At 53.2% G+C, this 18,664-nt stretch overlaps 5 protein-coding genes across 5 annotated transcripts, besides 3 other annotated features; 1 reads left to right on the top strand and 4 right to left on the bottom strand.

The window, feature by feature from the left end:
* Positions 1 to 880: 880 nt before the first annotated feature.
* EKO05_0010982 (uncharacterized protein) lies at positions 881 to 2,836 on the bottom strand (the record flags this gene model as incomplete). The annotated part of the gene is made up of 2 exons (XM_038943953.1): positions 881 to 2,676; positions 2,725 to 2,836. 2 exons carry the CDS (start codon positions 2,834 to 2,836, stop codon positions 881 to 883), a joined length of 1,908 nt encoding a protein of 635 aa, XP_038793242.1.
* Positions 964 to 1,003: a tandem repeat.
* A 2,314-nt stretch (positions 2,837 to 5,150) lies between the features above and the next one.
* Positions 5,151 to 7,589, bottom strand: EKO05_0010981 (uncharacterized protein; the record flags this gene model as incomplete). Its single annotated transcript, XM_038943751.2, has 8 exons — positions 5,151 to 5,426; positions 5,475 to 5,870; positions 5,919 to 6,279; positions 6,332 to 6,573; positions 6,624 to 6,714; positions 6,763 to 6,821; positions 6,870 to 7,183; positions 7,244 to 7,589. The coding sequence occupies 8 exons, from the start codon at positions 7,587 to 7,589 to the stop codon at positions 5,151 to 5,153; spliced, it is 2,085 nt and encodes a 694-aa protein (XP_038793241.2).
* Positions 7,590 to 8,742: 1,153 nt separating this feature from the next.
* EKO05_0010980 (uncharacterized protein) lies at positions 8,743 to 9,849 on the top strand (the record flags this gene model as incomplete). Its single annotated transcript, XM_038947372.1, has 1 exon — positions 8,743 to 9,849. The coding sequence occupies one exon, from the start codon at positions 8,743 to 8,745 to the stop codon at positions 9,847 to 9,849; it is 1,107 nt and encodes a 368-aa protein (XP_038793240.1).
* Positions 8,942 to 8,975: a tandem repeat.
* A 3,816-nt stretch (positions 9,850 to 13,665) lies between the features above and the next one.
* Positions 13,666 to 15,140, bottom strand: EKO05_0010979 (Cystathionine beta-lyase; the record flags this gene model as incomplete). Its single annotated transcript, XM_038943808.1, has 3 exons — positions 13,666 to 13,773; positions 13,829 to 14,875; positions 14,961 to 15,140. The coding sequence occupies 3 exons, from the start codon at positions 15,138 to 15,140 to the stop codon at positions 13,666 to 13,668; spliced, it is 1,335 nt and encodes a 444-aa protein (XP_038793239.1).
* A 718-nt stretch (positions 15,141 to 15,858) lies between these two features.
* On the bottom strand, positions 15,859 to 18,109 carry EKO05_0010978 (uncharacterized protein; the record flags this gene model as incomplete). The annotated part of the gene is made up of 4 exons (XM_038943693.1): positions 15,859 to 16,510; positions 16,565 to 17,920; positions 17,974 to 18,039; positions 18,090 to 18,109. 4 exons carry the CDS (start codon positions 18,107 to 18,109, stop codon positions 15,859 to 15,861), a joined length of 2,094 nt encoding a protein of 697 aa, XP_038793238.1.
* A 384-nt stretch (positions 18,110 to 18,493) lies between these two features.
* Positions 18,494 to 18,554: a tandem repeat.
* Positions 18,555 to 18,664: the final 110 nt, after the last annotated feature.

Here is an 18,664-nt window from a genome sequence, read left to right as displayed (position 1 = left end):
CACCGCTCGGCCCCGCGCTGCACACTGTGGGCGATCTGCATTGGAGGCTCTACTTGCACTGTCAAGCAGGACTTCCACCGCTTCGAGCACGCGTACGAGAAGGGCGTCAGGGCCGGCATGTCGCCGCGCATGCAGACGGGGATGGGGAGGTGTGGGCGAGGGTTGTGATCGAGGGGTTTACGGACGTGCAGAGGGCGCATGAGTATGAGTGAGTGGAGAGGGGGAGAATGTTGTTGTCGGTAGGGGTTAGTCCTTGAGAGAGTGATGAAATGCGTTTGGGGCTCGACGGGGAGCGAAGTGAAGTGAATCAGGGAAGGAGAGTTTCACGCGGGATATTAAGTGGCTGGCGGCGGGATGTTTTGATGTTTTGTGACATGGCTCTCAGGATGGCTTCTGTGTCTGATCCACCTCAGAGCTCGCTTTCGGAATCTGACAATCAAGGTCCCCCAAGATGATACCCTCGTGGTGGAATAATCAAACCACGCAAAGTACCCTCTGGGCTTATCTGTTTCCACCGTCGGTCACGTTGGCTTGTGCCGCCACTGCGGCGTGAGTCCATGGATCAACTTCTTTCTCCCTCGGTGGGTCCGCATAGACCATCAATGACAACACCAGCACGGCTATTGCACTCTTACGAGCGACGATCATCGGCTTTGCGGACGATCACGACTGGCTCTGGATAAGCACAACCACGCAGCACTCGGCGAAGATAGAAATCAAGCTGGTATATCGAGACTTGCCTGACGGCTCTATTCTCCACAATGCACAATACTTTATAGTACACATCTATCAAGGTGCCGAAGCACGGGGTATCAATAAAAAAACAAACGAAACGTCCATATGCTCGCTGAATGCCAAAATAATGATGTCGTCAACATCGCTAGTTGTGAGTCGTGAACAAATGTAGTTGACCCTGCATTTGTGCAGGGTTGCGGAAGTGTTGGGGCTGGGGATGCACAATTGGTTGCTGTTGCTGTTGCTGTTGCTGTTGCGGCTGCTGTTGTGCATGTTGCTGCTGGTAATGTTGCGATGACTGCATATGCTGCTGCGGTTGAATGTGTGCATGCATGTTACGCATGCTCAAAGCTGCCACTGGGTTTTGAATGCCGAAATCGATGTCGGCATGGCTTTGCTCAACATGTGATGTCGGTCGTGAGCTGTTTCTGGATGGGCTCAAGCGGTTACCAATCTTGTGCAGAGGCTTTGCAATCATCTGACCGAGTGACGGTCGGTCGTAATACTGTGACTCTTCGAACTGGGGTGCAACATCGAAGTAGTTGGGGTAGTACCGCCCCAGCGGATTCGGGGATGACTTGTTCTGGTCGATGTAGTTGGCCGGCTGTTGTTGCAGTGACTGCCCGTTGTCGGTGACAGGAGTATGGATTTGAGGCGCGCTCATGCTGAGATGAAGATCCGGTATGGGAGGCTGCGCGACGTCTAAGTAATCTCCTGGGTCTATATCCATGTAGCTGATACGCCGCTCGGTCGTATCGATAGTGGGCGAGTTGGGCTCAGCAAAGGGCGACGATCCGCAATGATAGTTTGGCGTGTGCGTTGTGACGCCAAGCAAGGCGGCATTGAGACCTGCCAGTCTTGTCCGAGATAGTTGGACGTTCGAGTGTCCGATGAGTATCTGCATGCGTTGCTCACGGGTCAACCTGTCGACATGCGGCACAGAGTCTCTGCTAGGGGTGACGAAGCCAGTCGGAAGCTGTTGGTGAACAGCGTCCACTACAATATCGGACCGCAAGCTCAGAGCCGTAATGAGAACCTCCTCCCGACTTGGTCTGAGGTCACAGCATTGCAGCTTCTGTCGTAAGACTCTGGTATTGTCAGGGCACCAGCTGATCTGCGCTCGATTCTCTTTCAATCGCTCATCCAGACAAGCGACTATTTCCTTCCAAGTCTCGTGTAGCGCTTCTTGTCGTATCAGGTTACGTAGCACGTTCGAGTACCTCCACTGCTCGGATGTTGCACCGTTTTTCATATGTTTTGCAACGTGATCACACCGGTCGTCCCAACCAATGCTCACTTCCTTGCACTTGTCGAAGCCACAACCGAAGACTCTTCTGGGGAGCAGAGTAATGCCAATGTCCGTCAAAGAGGGCAGGGGCCGTCCAGAGTGGTAACGTTGGTGGTGCTTGATGAAATCTTTCTGACGATCGAAAATGCGACTACACCCAATCACCACACAACCCCAATCTTCGCCAGTCTCATGCATCCTCATTTCATGCTTCTTCCAGTCAGACTTTGCCTTGAAGGTCTTCAGAGACTTTTGTTCGGCGCAGTAAGTACAAAACATGTACGACTCCCCAGACTGGCTTTGACCTTTCTCATCGGGAAATAAGATGTCTGAGGCGATGCTGATATCGTCTGTGGGAGTAACACCATGCTCAAGCTGACTGTCAAGGGGACTGCTAACATCAGAAGCAGGCGTCAACATAGCAGGAACGGGCCGGGTTGGATCAAGGCCAACTGGATACGAACGGGGCCCTGCTCCTCTCAGCTTGAAGCGCGAAGAGGCCGATGAAGCGACCGAGGCCGCATCGCTGCTACCAGTGGAAGTGGAGAAAGTCGATGCGATGGACAAGCGGGATCGCCACGAGGAGCCAGATGACGAAGTTGAGCTCGTCGCAGTGGTGTTTGTGGATGCCAGAGATGATACAGAATTGCGACCTGTCTACCGTAAGCCTAGTGTCAAGCAGGTAAGAACACCAAACCTACGAGACTCGAGTGTCTGTGAAAACATTCTCTGAATCATTTGCGGATGATGTCTTGCCAACAAAGCCTCGATGTGTCGCCGTGACTCCTCGGGGATATCAACATAGTCCTCCATCTTGACACAAAATCCCAATGACTAGCAGGTTCCAATACTACGAGTAACAACTTCTTGACATGCCGAAGATACCGTTCGTTCAGTCCAATGCAACCGATTTTGGGGCGCGCACCGGGGTTGATGAGGGGTATCCAGGTAACGGCGACAAATATTAGGGGGCAAAGGAGTGGACGAACGTGTACCCGGACAGGCATCAGCTGGCGTTGGTGCGACGAGGTTGTTATATCACATCATCAGATTGCAGCGGGGAGCGCGGGTTGGGAATTGTTCTAGAAAAGGCATGGAAGAAGCGAAATTGGAGGGTTGGTCGCAGAAATGCCCGAGCCCTCGTGGTAGCATGACCTGATCCTGGTCACGAACCCAGAGTTGGGGCAAGGCTTAGGTCGCGAAAGCGCGCCAAGACGTCAAGCGCGTAACGTGTTTGATGTGCACAGGGAGCCCAAGGGCCAGCGACAATGACGAACGATAGATCTTGGGGAAGCAGCGTCGAATGACTCTGGTTGCAGCCTTCTCCGTGCGCCGCTGGACTTGTTGAAGGCGTTCAACGGGAAGGCCGGGTCTCGGGTGAATGTCTTGAGGCCTGCTAGAACGATCGCACGGTCCCGTGGATAAGAGCACGCTTCACCTATCAAAAGCGCACAACGTGCATTCGTAACAGCACCTGGCGTACCAGGCCCTTGTAAGGGGTCATGCAGCTGGTTCCTGGATGACGCATCGAAGGATCGGTTCGTTGAAGCGTGCAGCGCCGTTGTGGGCGATCTGGAGATGTCACCGCACCGATCTCGGACACTACACCAGTGAAGCTATCCACAAGCGCTGCTTCTGCCACAAAGCGCGTACTGAATACTTTAGCCAACCATCCATTGACATGAAGGCGCGCGCGCGCGCTCTTTGACGCGAGCGAGCTGTCGTCGTGGCGCGCTGACTGGTGCAGGGCGTGCTGAACAGCGCAGCGCGACCAGGAGGTCCAACGTGATATTCGCAAGGTTGTGCGGCAATGCTGAGCGTCGTTCGTATTGACCGTCACCCACTTGGTTTTGCCACGGATCAACTTGAGACAATGTGTAAGGAGTTCTGTCCCCAGAGAGGAAGGAGGATAAGACCGTGGTTTTCGTACATTAATCGAAATTGCTAGATACCGAAGAATAGGCTAGCGCGTTTCGCGTCATCGGGAACTACCTGTCGTGTTCTGATCAGTAGCGAATCGACTACCGGTAGGATCCAGGACAGTCGTATGCTTTCACACGGCTTGTCTGGCTCAAAAGGCACCTAGAGCCTGGGCAATGCGGCGCGGTAAGGACGCAAGGCTACGGGACGGCGTGTCCAGCCATAAGCGTTTCCCGGAACGGAACAGCCAGTAATGTGTAGGATCGAAGGTACCCATCTGAGCATTTGTTGACGTTTTGCACGTGGAGCGCTAGCGCGTCTCACCCTTGTGCACATATCACCCAGGAACGCAATGCAGCCTCCATGTCGCTTGGCCCATTCCGCTCTCATGTTGCAGGGAAGCCCAGGTACAAGCGTGTACTCTTGCAAAAAGTTGGAAGGCACTAAGAGTAGTCTTCCAGAAGTTCCACAAGCCTCCAAGTTTCCACATCACCGCAAGTCTTTCTAGAGGAATTCAAAGGTTCTTCCCAACATACTGCTAAAAACCTCCAGGTGTTGTCCCTAGGGCGAGAATGGGGGGGCTGTTACATTACCACATAAGAGAGCGCGTTGTCATGCCTTCTGATGCTACCGACCCCATGGGCGTTGTCCTCTACCGTCCAATCGCTATTCCATACAACTGCATCCTATTGCTTCATCGCTAGTACCATAGCTGTCGTACTTACCGTATCTCTGCCAACATGACTTTCGCTGACCCCACCAGTCGCCGTACAGCCATCTCATCTCGTATGGCGCCAAGGTCGCTTCGGGTGTTCGCGAATCCTTCGGGGTCACAGCATCAGACGTCTTCGTCTGGATGGCTCGTGCATAATGCGCAGCGTTTCAAGGATCACTAGTTTGCTCTCCAATGGCGATGGCAAGCTCCAGTCCAAGTCTCTACAGGAAACAGGAGTCTCGACAGGCCTGTTGGATGGTTTTAATATGACTCCCTCTGCGGTCCGACCGATGTGATCCTTGCAGATCTCAAGCTCGGGATCCGGAATGGTTAAGAGAACATGAAATATAGAAGCTGCTCCAGATCACAATGCATTTGTTGTGTCGATTCAAAATAAATGTTCAATTACTTTTAGCATCATGGTATCTATCAGAGGAGGAAGGTTCTAGTTTTGAAGAGAATGCAAAAAGGAACAAAGCACGGTGTTCCAGTTCATTTGACCGAGTACGTGGTAAGCAGTATCTTGTCCATGCTGAACTTACGGATCACCAAGCTAGCAATGAGCGCGCTTCCTGATACGGCCGTCACGAAGATGAATACCGAGTGGAAACCATGCATGTAAGACTCTCGAATCGCATTCTTCTGGGCTCCGTCTGCCATCGCTCGAAGAACGAAGATATACTGCTCGGAGTCGTGAGCGATGCGTGCGGGCAGACCAAGCTCTGACAGCTTGCTTGACATAGTGTTCTGAAAGACAGTTCCTGACAGCTACTTGTTGTTAGCTTAATAACCGTGGATGTGGAAAGGCAGACTTACTGCAACACCGATGGGCATACCGAGACTGCGGAAGAAACCGTACATACTAGCGGCCATGGCACAGTCCTCGACTCTGGAGATGGCTTGAATACCGACGTTGACGCTGGTCAAGACCATGCCAGAGCCGATCCCAAAAAGAGCAAGGGCTACGGCGATGACCACCATCTTGGTGTGGATGTCGAAAACAATGAAGATGCCATAAGAAATCGTGGTGATAGCCCAGCCAAGCCAGATAGCCCATCGAAATCTTCCGAGCCTTGTGGACAAGACCGCGACAACGATAGAACCAGGAACAACAAAACAGACAGCAGGGAACAGGTCAATACCTGCCTGGGTTGGTGATTGACCACGAACGGACATGGAGAAAAAGGGAAGGTAGTAAAGAGCCGTGAAAAGCTAGGACATGTCAGCGCAGGTTTATCGGGACATCTAGGAAGCACTTACGACGAGACCATTGATCATGGCAGAGTAGAATGCAGAAATTGCCGACCAGTTGTAGAATATGGACATAGGTAGTAGGCTGTGTGGTTTTCTGTACACCTGCCAACCTAAGAACATAGCAATGCCGATCAGACCTACGATCATGGGCGCCAGTGTAGCGACAGAGGACCAAGGGTGCTGCACACCACCAAAAGAAAGACCGACGAGGAAGCAAGTGAAGCTTCCAATGAAGAGTAGGGCACCGATCCAGTCAGTCTGCTTCAATTTCTGCGCAAACGTGAGTTGCGTGGTCGCGTTCATACGGACAAAGTAAGCAGCAACGAGAAAACTGATGCCACAGAAGGGATAATTAATGTGGAAACACCTTTTGACTGTGTCAGCGTAGCTTGTGTGCAGATGGATGAAATGCAACCTACCACCGCCACGACGCATGCTCGACTAGAGAGCCACCGACCACAGGCCCGACGATGGTTCCAATAGACCAAGCGCCAAGGACCATAGCAAAGAACTTCGGTCGCTGTCTCAAGGGTACGATGTCGCAGAAAATCACCTGGGTTGTGGTAATGATGCCACCGCCACCAATGCCCTGGACGGAACGTCCAACGAGTAATACAGTGAAGCTGTGGGCGACCGAACAGAGGATGGTACCGACAGTGAACTAGGCTTGTCAGGAAAATTCGTGGGATCCGAACATGTGAGTCCACATACAAAAGTCAAGGAAAATAACAGCATCTGCTGGCGACCAAAGCTGGAAGAGATCGAAGCAATGACCGGCTGAAAGACGGCGGAGGTCAGAAGACTGTTGACCCAGTTAGCGTAAATCTCTATCACAGTGTTGAATCCCTACTATGAAGTACCTGCCCAAAAAGCTTCGGCCGATGTTCCATTGAGAGAGTGTGAGATCTCCTGTTTGAAGTCAACAACCTGTATTGTATGGTTATCAGGAATACGTACGGGCAGTACAGTAACGAGGACAGTTGCGTCCAAGGCAACCATCAGTGAGATGAAGCTCAGACTGATCATTACGAGTAACTCATTCTTGGTAGGCTTCCAATCTGAAGGCGCTATAGCCTCAGCCTTGGCCTCGATGTCGGAGCCCATGCTTGATCCAGAAGAGAGGCAGGATGATACTGGTCGTTTGGCCTGAGGGCGAGTAGGCGTGGACGAAGTCACAGGTGAATGCGCGAACGGTGTGGGGTGAGTTGCGAGAGCCTCCCTCGAGGATACAGACGCCGGTCTATATACAGAGTATGGGAAGGCATCTACGACTACAGATCCCCGGTCAGAAAAGACACCAATAGAAGGCCAAGACAGTAAGACCCGCACACCTTTGTTGTCATTCACTGATTGGAGCCCCTCTGACGGGAATGTGCATGGCGATACCTCCGCTGTATCGTAACGAGGGTGCTCTGAGTCGTTCCATGTGTGACCGTTATTTGCGTTTAGTGAATGCGAGCCAACCAATTGCTGCGGCTTGAGGGGATGGGTGAGGCTCTCCATGTGCGCTGACGCCATGATACTGGTTGGTGGCTGAGGTATTGTAGCTAAATCGAGACAGTCACTGCAGGTCAAGAGCCTGATGGAAGTGGAAGGTTCTTTGTTCTGGTAACAGCATCTCGTTCGACGCATGTCCTCGACTATATAACAGTTACGGTGATACCAAATCAGGTACATGGACTTGCTCACGGAATCGCCGTGCCTCCCGTGTACTATTTGCACGGCAACTGACACTATCAAACGCAGCTCAGCCTCGCCTCAAACAGACTATAGGGTCCCACCGCTGGACACCAGTGGCTTACCGAAGCAGACCATGTGCACGCTGGAAGCGTTGATGGCATTTGTGAATGTGGAAGCCTACGCCCACTCGGTTGTCAACATGCATAAATCCGCAGCATGCAAACGCACATTTTGCAAGCTGACGCGGTAAAAGATAGGCTTGGAGACGGTGCAAAAACTCACACCTGTCAGCTCAGCCTTACCTCAAAGACAGCCTATCAGGGGTGGCGCGCTGCTCGATCGGGAAACGAATGGCCCACTTTTCGGAACCGGACTGGCACTTGTACACCGAACAGTGCGCCATTCCATGCTTCAGCTCTAGAAATAAGCCACCATCCTTGCCCGTTCTGCATATCCCCCACCTCAGCTGCACCAAACCTCGCGTGCAGATTGCGTTCCTAGACGACCAACGATAGGAGAGCCTGTGCGCAAGCCTCGTTGATCGCCGGCTCCTGCAAATCGACCCGAGCACCAAGAAACACGCGGTAGCGCTCTCGTGTAGGATTGGTAGCTGCACGCTATACTGCTTTCATGGGTCGGAGTCTCCGTTCTGAGGACGCTCCGTGGAAGTTGCGGCTCTCGTGCAGCAGACGAAGGCTTGTGCTTCCTCTCGATTGAGTCCTTACTAGCGACTATGGGGAACGGTGGTGGACGCAACTACGAGCCGACACACGCAGTCCAGCACAATTGAAAGGGACACAAGCGCTATCAAGGAGACAATTCCGCTACCGCGAAAAGCATAGTGATGTTCCAGACAGCTTTTTCCAATGTCGGCATTGCCGCGAGATTGCGTGGAACTGTTAAGGCTCAATTTATTGGTTTGCGAACCGTCTTTATGTTTCTTTCAAGCTGAGTGGCAGTGTATGGGTGTGGTGGGTTGCTAGGTGCATCTAAATCTGACCTACATAAGCAAACGTCTCGGTGACCGTAAAGGTACGAGGTACACCATCAGCGACCCAATCGTCGCAGCCTTTCCCTGCAGAGCTGAGCTCAGTGACCTCAAATACACTCATTCCAACCTACGTCTCCAATCGTTTCAGACGTTGTCATAATGGTCCAAACCAAGACACCGCACGATGCCATTCCAGGTTTCGAACGCATTGCCGCAACGATATGGGACCGTATCCCTTCGACACCCTCGACGCCTACAGAAGACATCTCAGCGCCGTCTCTGATCCTGCTTATGACATGGACCGGTGCTCACGGCCGCCACATCTCCAAATACACTTCGGAGTACTCGACCATGTTCCCATCCTCACACATCATGGTCATCACAACATCATCGGCAGACTTCGTCTTTCGAAGCTCTGTACGGAAACAAGAACGCCTCCAACCTGCCATCAAGTACATCTCTAATCTCCAACATGTTCCATGCCGCAACAACGGGGGCATACTGATGCACGTGTTTTCAGAAGGTGGGAGTAACAAAGCATGCGAACTCGCAGTTGCCTACCAGCGCATCACTGGCACGCGCCTCCCACTCTCTGCTCTATATCTCGACAGCACGCCAGGCCATCCACGGTATCTGCGTCTTTGTTCTGCGCTCGCAAAATCCTTCCCGCCCATACCGGTACTCAAGCAACTGGCAACTATCGTTGCAACGTTAATTCTGGGTGTGATATGGATGATGTACCACATTGTCATTGGGTATGACAACAACCCCGTCTCGAGAAGCCGAAAGCAGCTCCTCGACTCTCAGCTTTTCGACCTCAGGGTCCCAAGATGCTACCTCTACTCCAAAGGAGATGGGCTCATCGCATGGCAAGATGTATACGAGCATGCAGGCGAGTCCATGGAGCACAGCGGCGCCGTCACCGAAGTCATCTTCGAGAACTCGGGACATGTCGACCACGCGCGGAAAGAGCCGAACAGATACTGGGATGCGATAACGACGGTCTGGCGGCAGAGTCAAGAAGACATCAACGAGAAGGGAACAAGAGCTACATGTATGCTGAGGGAGAGCATGCTGCCGGAGTTTGATTTCGAGGATGGAGTCACTGATCTCGCGGTCCGCATGCCGGCAAAAGCGCTCCTCAAGAAGAGCAGATGGAGCGATGCGGATTCTGAAATAACATTATTGCCTAGTCTACCGCCGACACCGAGTGTGGAGAGGATGATGGAGGTGGAGAGGAGATTATACTACGATGGGTTTGTTTGAGACCGCCCTCCATTTTCTTTACCTTGCATCATAAGTACTTGTTCAATATCCGGCTTTCACGCCTTCCTTTTCCTCATACATGAGACATTTAAATAGCAGAAACACCACACACACCCATTGAACTTTCTCTCTTGGAGCTTCATCTCTGCCCGTGCATATCGGTGAGGCTCTGCAACGTACCTAGGCTAGATTGCACTTGACTTCCACCTCTCCACATAAACGTGGCACTGGCACACCACGCGTACATGCAACCGGTCTGCAGCAGGCAATTCCGAGTATGCATGTAGCCACACCTAAGCGGTTCTGTCCATCCAATGGAAAGTTCAAAGATGTCCAACGGCCCGTGTACACCGTGCAGTCAGCAGACCCCTCCACCATGCAGATGATGCACAGGCAGGCAGTTATGCAGTTTGCCACTTGACAGACACACATGCGTCATTTGCCTCATCACGGCTAAAAGTCTCACCGTCTGTAGACAGCATTTTGAAGACCGAGTTTTCATAGCCGTACATTGAACTCACTGCCCAGACCTTGGTTACTGGTGAATAGTGGGTGTGACTCCGTTGGTGACTTGGGCTACATTGGTACCACGGTCGCTGTGTGGGAAGGCCGGAGGTCAGACAGGATGATGCACGTGTGCATCATCTTCAGTGGTTTCAGCATCGCGATAACCATGTAGAAGGTGGATTATAGAGTTGGCGGTGCAAGGATTTAGAATACGGCGATGGTGAAACAAACCACTCTGAAAAGCCTTTTTCGTTCTGGGGTTGAGAAGCAATGGTGAGTTCAATGTCAGAGTGGCTAAACATGATGAAACGAAAGCGTCCAGTGGCCAGGTGTTTATTTTCACCAAGAACGCTACAGGCCTTGAGTCAGCGTAAGACAGGAATGTGGAGCGAGCAGCTTGGTTGGGATGAGAAGATTGCAGTTATGGCGCCAGCCCACGCTAGGAAGAATGAGCTATCCCGAGGCCATTCAATCTCCTCTCTGATCGTAATGGTGCTACGCGGTGCTGTTATTGGCGATGAGAAGTATGGAGTCTGAACGCGGAGCCTGGTGAGTGTAATGGTCCCCCATCAGCCTCCTCGGAGGCTCCTCAGGTCCAAGTCATCATTCCCCTGAAGAAGCCATCTGGGGTATTCGCCTCGTCTCAGGGGTAATCTCCATCGTTCGAGAGGTCACTGTGAGAATCTTCACTTTCAGTCTCATCTGAATCACAGCCGTCGCTTTCATCAATACAACTTTCGTCGTGAGCCTGAGCGGAGGTGGACTGCAGAGTTCAGACGTCGAGGTGGTATTTACTGTTCTCTGAGATCAGATTGCTCTTCTTCGTACAGCGTCCTCAGATCAAGAGTGTGACGACAGCTATGGAGATCTCCTCTGTCCAATGCACCCTCAAGTGCACCATCTAGACAGTTCGGGAGGCCTCCGTGCGATGTAAGAGCCTCGATGCACAAATGTGGCGACTGCAGATTGCATGATGCAACGCGGTATGGCCCTCCAAGTCTTGGAGGTCGTACCTACAATTCTTCTCCAAAAGGTATTGCACCAATTCGATGTCTCCGTGAATGGATGCGAGCATGAGTGGTGTTTGATTTAGGTGTCCTGGTCGATTCAAGAATTTTCCATCCTGTAGCAACATCCGACTCAGCGTAAGATTAGCAATGGAAGCTGCAAGATGAAGACTTTTACTCCACTCCTGAAGAGCCCTTCCATGGAGGGAGCTGTCATGGTAGATGAGCAGTTCACTGATGCTGGAGAGGTTATTCTGCAACGCTTTGTCTAATGCATTCTCCAACGTCGAGTCAAGGTATTGATGTTCCCCTTGCTCAAACTTGATAAGCAATGTTTCAAAAAGCCACACATCCTGCATCTTGAATGCCAAACTAATAGCATCGTCGAGCCAGATTCTATCCAGGAAAGAACCACACAAATCTATCCACGTTAGGTAGGTTGGTCCCTGTATCATATTTCATTAGCATATCATATTCCAGACGTTCAAATACGGTCATTCGCAACATCTCCGTTCGTTTACTAAGTAAAATCCACCATGCATTCTCGAGTTCGCAAGTTTTTTGCGCATCTCTCCAAGCGCTTCCTGTCGTCTTCTGATACTAGATACCTTCGAGTCGCTGTAACTATGTTCGGCCGCTTGGCGGCTTCTTCTATCCCAACATTTTCGAGGCCTCTTCGTAGGTTGAACCTAAAGTATCTTTGTTGAGTGTAGTTGAGAGTTTCGGGTTAAGAAATCCTCGGCTGTGTACTCGGTCTCGCTTGCAATGTTCTTGAGAGTTTGTACAACCTGCTCGAAATTGCTTCCGAAATGGCCAACGTTCGGTTCGCCAGTACCTATCGAAATGGAACACTGAAGGCCGTTTTCAAGAACACTCGGCTTCCAGATGTCTTTTGCCTCGTTCTAGACTACTTTAACAGGGGTTTTGGCTCCAGTCCCACCGTCCAGAAATATCTCATGGTATGGGCCAATGTCAATTGAATCAAAAAAGGTCTTGGAAGCAGACGTAGCTCTAGCAGCTTCCCAGGTGGAGACAGAACGAAGAAGATCCGGCGGCCACCGTACTGACTCATAGCTCGTCAAGACGGACGGTCTGTCTGGCATCGAGCTCGCAACTACTGTCACGAACCTGTAAGTGAGTTAGCGCAGAGAAGCTCCATTAAGAGGTTGTCCATACACCTTGCACTTTGAGTCGGGGTCCCACAGCAGTGTGTTTTCGAGCTCTGCGTCACTGAGAGTCTCATTCTCAGGCTTTTTCTTCAAGGCCCTCACAACAATTCTCTTTACCCCTTTTTCCAAGGCGGCTGTGTCGAAACGAGCTTGAGCGACCCACTTCTACGGTTTCAATGACTTTGGTGCTGCTACATATCTCCTAGTAGGCTGGAAGGCCTTGGTGGACAGCTCGAGGTACGCCTCGCGACATTCGTCGACTGTCATTTGCAGCCGACCCAGCATGATTGCGATCAATCCGCCTGTACTTGTGCCACCGATCAAGTCGAAGTAATCGCATGGTTCGGGCGGCGCGGTAGGGTCGATCTTGCGCATTAACTCATCAATGATACCTAAGGTAATGTAAAGGTAGTTAGCCTGACTAGAATATCTGTTCTCTTTCTCACGAGTCTGCAACAGTGACCATGTTGCAGCCAGATTCTCTTACAACGCGAAAGGGCGGCTAGGCATACAGAGCGAAGACAGCCCACGAACGCCACCGAGAGGAGACATAGCGACCTGCCGTGCTGTGTCTGTGGTCTATCATAGTCAGAGCGCCGCGGAGTTTTGCTTATGAGAGTGACCTTTGAATCTGTAGTGACTGCGAAGCATATGGTTTCGGCTTCAAGAAACACCCGGTCTTTGATCATCGGTTTGGGCTTGCGCGGCTTGGTGCAACGTCACCACGGCTCGTCCCGCAACACCACAGAATAGCACTCCACTCAACAGCTATAGCATGAGTCAATTTCCCAAGAAACTTTACGTTCAAGATAGCGACAAGCCCCGTTATACCATCATACACAAGCAAGGAGGTGAAGTCGAAGATATTTCATTGACGTGAAGGAGATACCATTTCTAGCACGAGAAAGAAAAGAAGAAGACGCCCGCTTGCTACATGGTTATGATATAGTCGTGCGATCCAACAAGTCGGTCATGTACCACGTTAACACTGCGCTTCAACGCTCCAAGCACAGTGACAGAGGCGGCTGGGTGAGGGGAAAATTGTGGGGGCGATGCATCACGTTAACCTGCCGATTCAGGGCAGGCAGAGGTGACTTTTTGGTGGGGTGGGGTGGGGTGAAAGAGTGTGGCGCTTAGTCCTCGGTGGCAGGTGCAACAGCAGGCAGGTCCTCGGCGGCGGAGGACAGTTTGACGGCGCTGAAGTTTTCGGTCGTCAGGTTGACGGCGCCAGCTTGTACGAGCTATGCCATGTCAGTACTGGATTCTTGTATTTGTGAACGAGTTGGAGTCACTTACTGCGCGGCTGAGGTCATCGATCAGATCATCAGCATCCTCAATACCAACGCACAACCTGATGATGTCCTCAGGCATGCTGCGCTCGCGCCTGGTCTTCTCATCGATACTGGCGTGGCTCATACGGCACGGCATGCTGATCAAGGAGTTGACACAGCCGAAGGATACACTAATGGCCCAGATCTTCGCGCTCTCGACGATGCGTTCAGATACGGTGACATCGCCAGTCTCGAAGGATAAGACAGCACCCGCGCCTCTGGCCATACTCCAGTGCAGATCGTACTGCGGGTGCGACTTCAGGCCCGGGTAGCGCACCTTGAAGCCATGTGACTCAAGGAACGTGGCGATGCGCATGGTGTTTGCTTGCTGCTTCTCCATGCGGACGCCAAGGGTCTTGATGCCGCGGAGAAGCAGCCAGGAGTCGAAGGGAGAGAGACCGCAGCCGGAGGCATTGATGGTGAAGTAGAGTCTGTCGCTCAGCGCCGAGTCGTTGATGGCGATGACACCCGCCATGAGGTCGTGGTGGCCAGAGAGGTATTTGGTGCCCGATTCGTAAACGACATCTGCGCCGAGATCAAGGGGGTTCATCAGCATAGGCGACATCATGGTGTTATCTACGCAGACGACGGCAGCGGGGTTTGCATCGTGGGACATGCGTGCGATGGCGGGGATGTCGCAGATCTTGATGAGGGGGTTGGTGGGTGTTTCGAGCAGGACCATGGCGGTCTTGCTGTTGACGACGCTGCGCACCGCCTCTGGGTTCGTCGTGTCTACGTGGTGGACGATGATGCCGCCGTGTGTCGAGAGGTACTTCAGCAGTCGGTTGGTTCCTCCGTACAAGTCGTCGCCGGTTACTACTTCATCGCCCGGTCGCAGCAGGCGCGTGATGACGTCAAGGGCACCCATGCCGGATCCAACGACGAGTACGCGGTTCGCGTTCATGATCTTGGCCAGGTGTCGCTCGAGGTGGGTTCGTGTAGGATTGCCAGAGCGCGTGTAGTCATACTCGCTGCCGCCGCCGCTCGCCGAGGTCTGCTTGAAGGTTGCGGACTGCACACGTCAGTCAGCACTCGTTTCCAGCCAATTGGTGCAGTCGCAATTGCAACGGCAATCGCTGTGACAGACAGCCACATACCTGGTAGATGGGGACGGAGCTGGCGTTGTACTGATCGGTGCTCTCGGTGTAGACAAGCTCGGTCGCAAGGGCATACTTCCTGCCTGCACTGCGGGGCGTGCTGGGTGCCGGTGAGGGAGGCAGGTTGTGGCCGTCAATGTCGAGGACTGGGCCCTTGCCCTTGGAACTTTCACCAGCCATGGTTGCTGTGGTTGTGCGTCCGAGGGACGGACTGGCTCGAATGATCTTGTGGCGTCTCGTTCTTCGCTTGTCAAATCGAGTCCGCTATCGGTAGTGATGCAATGCAATTCGCCTCTGAACAAGACAGAATATTCAGAGTGTGATTGAGATGGCGGTATTGTAGGTAGGGAAGACAAAGGGTACATCAATAAGGAGCAACAGTCAAGTCATTCTGCAAGGTACATTAGCGCAGGCGTGCTTGACGTGGAGTCATTGCGCCATTTTGCTGGAATCTGGTTCGTCGGCAGTTCTCATGCTTGTTGCGATGGTCCGACGTTCGGCGGTGAGCATTTACCCCAGATCGAGGCCGATTACCCCGAGTCTAGCCCAGCCCAGGGCCGACACCAGCGCGAGTCTTCTACGTGCTGTGTTGCATCACTCCTTCAAGTCGAGAGAAGCATAAGCTGTATCGAAGAACGCCTTCGTTTTGATGGCTACGTTGTACCAGGCAATACCTATGTCCTGCCTGGGATGTGCTAGTTAAGCCGCTCTCGCCAGTTATTCAGCCATAGAAAGATACACACAAAGTGGCAGTGTTCGTTCGTTGTAACCAGCCGCGCGCCGACCACAATACGCCAACGCTTAGTAGAATCCAACGCCGCCCACGCCGAAATGTAGAAATTAAAGATTCACTAGGAAGAAACGACATCATTTTGGAGTCACTTGACGCTCGCACCTCTCACCGGGGACTGATGGCAGGAAAGCCTTTCCGAGCGTGCAGGTTCATCTTGAACTCAAAGATGCCCTCCTCAGTACCACAGTACAGTGTTCGACCGTCCTGACTCATGGCCAGGCCGGCTGTACGCACACCCTGGCTTGAGTTGTGCGTGCTGCGGCTTGGTCTCCGAAAACCCAAGCTGAACTCGTACGTCTCTGTCGAAGGCTGGCTGGCGCGTGCGTTGCGAAGACGTTCGCGCATTTGCGTGAGCTGGCGAAGACGCCGCATTTCACTGCGTAGCTCGGGGGCCGTTGGATTTGCGTTGCTGGCAGCCAAAATGGATGCGCTGGTACGGGCTGTGTTGTTGGCAGCACGTGCTTGGCTAGCAAGAGCTGCTTCGATGGTGCGCCAGGCGTCGTCTGTTGAATTGATAACCTCGCTACGTGTGTGCGCAACAATTGCGTTTGGCGACCTTGTGGTGGCAGCGTCTGTGATGTTGGTTTGTGCATGAGGTGGCACATTGACGGTTCCTTCGTTGATGGAAACGACAACGGAAGCTTGACGCCGAGGTGCTGTTCGCTCTCCGAGTAAGCGGTTTGTGGGTCGAAGGCTCTCTGAGAGAAGCTCATCTAGCAAGTCAGAAGGCAAATCACGGGCTGCAGCCGCCCTTTCCCTGAGCAGAATGTTAGCTCGCAAGCCAAGCCTGGTGCGTTCGCGCGCATCATACCGTGCAGCTTCCACATGGCTTGCCGTTGTGTAGTTGATACTCCTGGGTCTGATGCCTGGTTGCCGTGCTTCCAGGGTGTGACGTGACGTTCGCAAAGTCTCGAGGATTCGCCGCTCTTCGGTTGACAGTCCATGCGGATCGTTATCCGACTCGACCACCCCAAGTCGCCGAAGCGTTCTTTGTCGCTCAGAATCTGCTTCGAAGTATTCATTCGCAGCGTCGACCGCTGCCTGTGTCCCTTCAGAGTCCAGCGCCCGGCGATATCTGCGAATGAAGTCGGCTTCCCTACGCAACTCAGACATTTGCGGGTTGAGACTCAAGTCAAAATCGGCAATCTCCACCTTGTTGATGCCCTCCTCCTTTGGGTCTAGGGTAAGTACCTGCTTCACCTTGAGGCCAGAGCGTAGGTCGGCAACGCATACTCTGCCTTGATCTTCGCTCCAGATTAAGAAGTCCCATGGCGCTGGGGAGAACTGCATCGTCCGCACTGCGCCAGCACTTGTGCATACGTCCGGTCTCGTTGAGCTGATTACTTGGAGTATGGCATCCTCTCCGTACTCGGTCACTTTTAGGTAATCGACGTCAAACACTGTAATGTAGCCACACTCGGAGCCAACGGCGCACAGACGGCCTGAGGGTGACCATGCCGTGGTAAAGTATCCTTCAGCAGCCTGATTCGATGGTACGTACAATGCCACTTCCTCGAACAGCTTCCATTCTGATGGGACCGAGGTGATTCGCCCATTAGGCTCTCTCCAGTTGCCTCTCTCCGGTCCAGGAAGATATCGTTCGAAGAAGAAGCCAGTTTGCTGGTCACCGACCGCTACGAGGAACTTGCCATCAGGCGAGATGGTGGCGTGGTTCATGGCGATTGGCAAGTCTATGCAACATAGCTCCAGGTTGTCGACCAGCGAGTAGACTCGCACCGATTTGTCGTTGTTGGTAAGTACGGCTACTACATCGTCGCGACCGTCGGTGGTGGTGGCAGGCAGCCTGTGTATCGATATCGAGTTGACGATGTCCTCTCCAATCTTTTCAAGGCGTATGCGGTGCGCGGTACCGAGCAGTGGGGGACGGGAGAAGCGATACTCAAAGTCGAGAGGCAATGAGGCGTCCACGTCGGCGTCGTCTACAGGAGGGAAGCCAGCGACCTTGATGGCAGCAAAGTTGCCATCGTCTGCGCCTCCTACACAGACATAGCCGTGAGCTGATGCGGTGCAGCGCGCCTCGAAGGGCAGTGTCGTCAGGTGTGCCTGGGTCTGTGTGGCTGCATTGAGGCAGTAGACGTCGCAGCCGCTCGCATAGTAGATGAGGTCTTGCTCCGGCGAGCTAATGAAGTGTCGTAGCTGGTAATGTCTGCGCCCATCAGCCTGGCGCCCTGGCAGCAAGTCGAGTCGTGGGCGGCTCACGCAATAGGAATCTTGGTGGGATAGTACGACTTGGAGGGCAGCACGAAGGCGTCCGTGTCGCGACTCCTGCTGCCGTTAGCATTCCATGCAGCGCAGAGGCGGTTGCGGGGGCCTACAGAAAGTCATCGACAGTCATGTTTCGCAGTCAGGTGGGCCGCTGCATGTCTCTGCGGTCGCAGGCGCAGAACAAGCGGTTCTGGTGCCAGAGAGCTGTACGTCACACGCGGCGCGCTAAGATGACAGGCAGCCGTAGGAGAAGGAGGAAAACGGGGGTTGTATGAAGTTGGGGGAGGTCTACAGAGGGCACAGGAGGATTGCACGGGTGGCGAGGCGTGCTGCGAAGGATGTAGGTGCGAAGTTTGCTAAGGTCGGTGTTGTGCCTCCAGCGCGCATTGAAGCCGGCTTCCCCACACGCGACAGACACAAGAGCTGAGCGAGCTCCAAGCCTCCAAGGCACAGCCAGAGCCATGCGCCACACTGCGCCGGCCATGCGATGAACAGCCTCGTCCAATGCCATCAACAGCAGCCATCAACAGCAGCCAGCAGCCAGCAGCCAACAGCCAGCAGCCAGCAGCCAGCAGTGGCGACTGTCGGCGCCGGGATGATTGCGCAGAGGCTCGACGAGAGTGTGACACGCCTCATTTTGGCAGCGAGCGCATCATCGAGGGCATCGCACGGATGCGTGCGTCCA

The sequence above is a fragment of the Ascochyta rabiei genome, chromosome 21, assembly GCF_004011695.2.
Source record: "Ascochyta rabiei chromosome 21, complete sequence".
Classification (NCBI taxonomy): domain Eukaryota; kingdom Fungi; phylum Ascomycota; class Dothideomycetes; order Pleosporales; family Didymellaceae; genus Ascochyta; species Ascochyta rabiei.
Note: the sequence above shows the minus strand (reverse complement) of the source record. Positions and strands in the feature narration are given on the sequence as shown.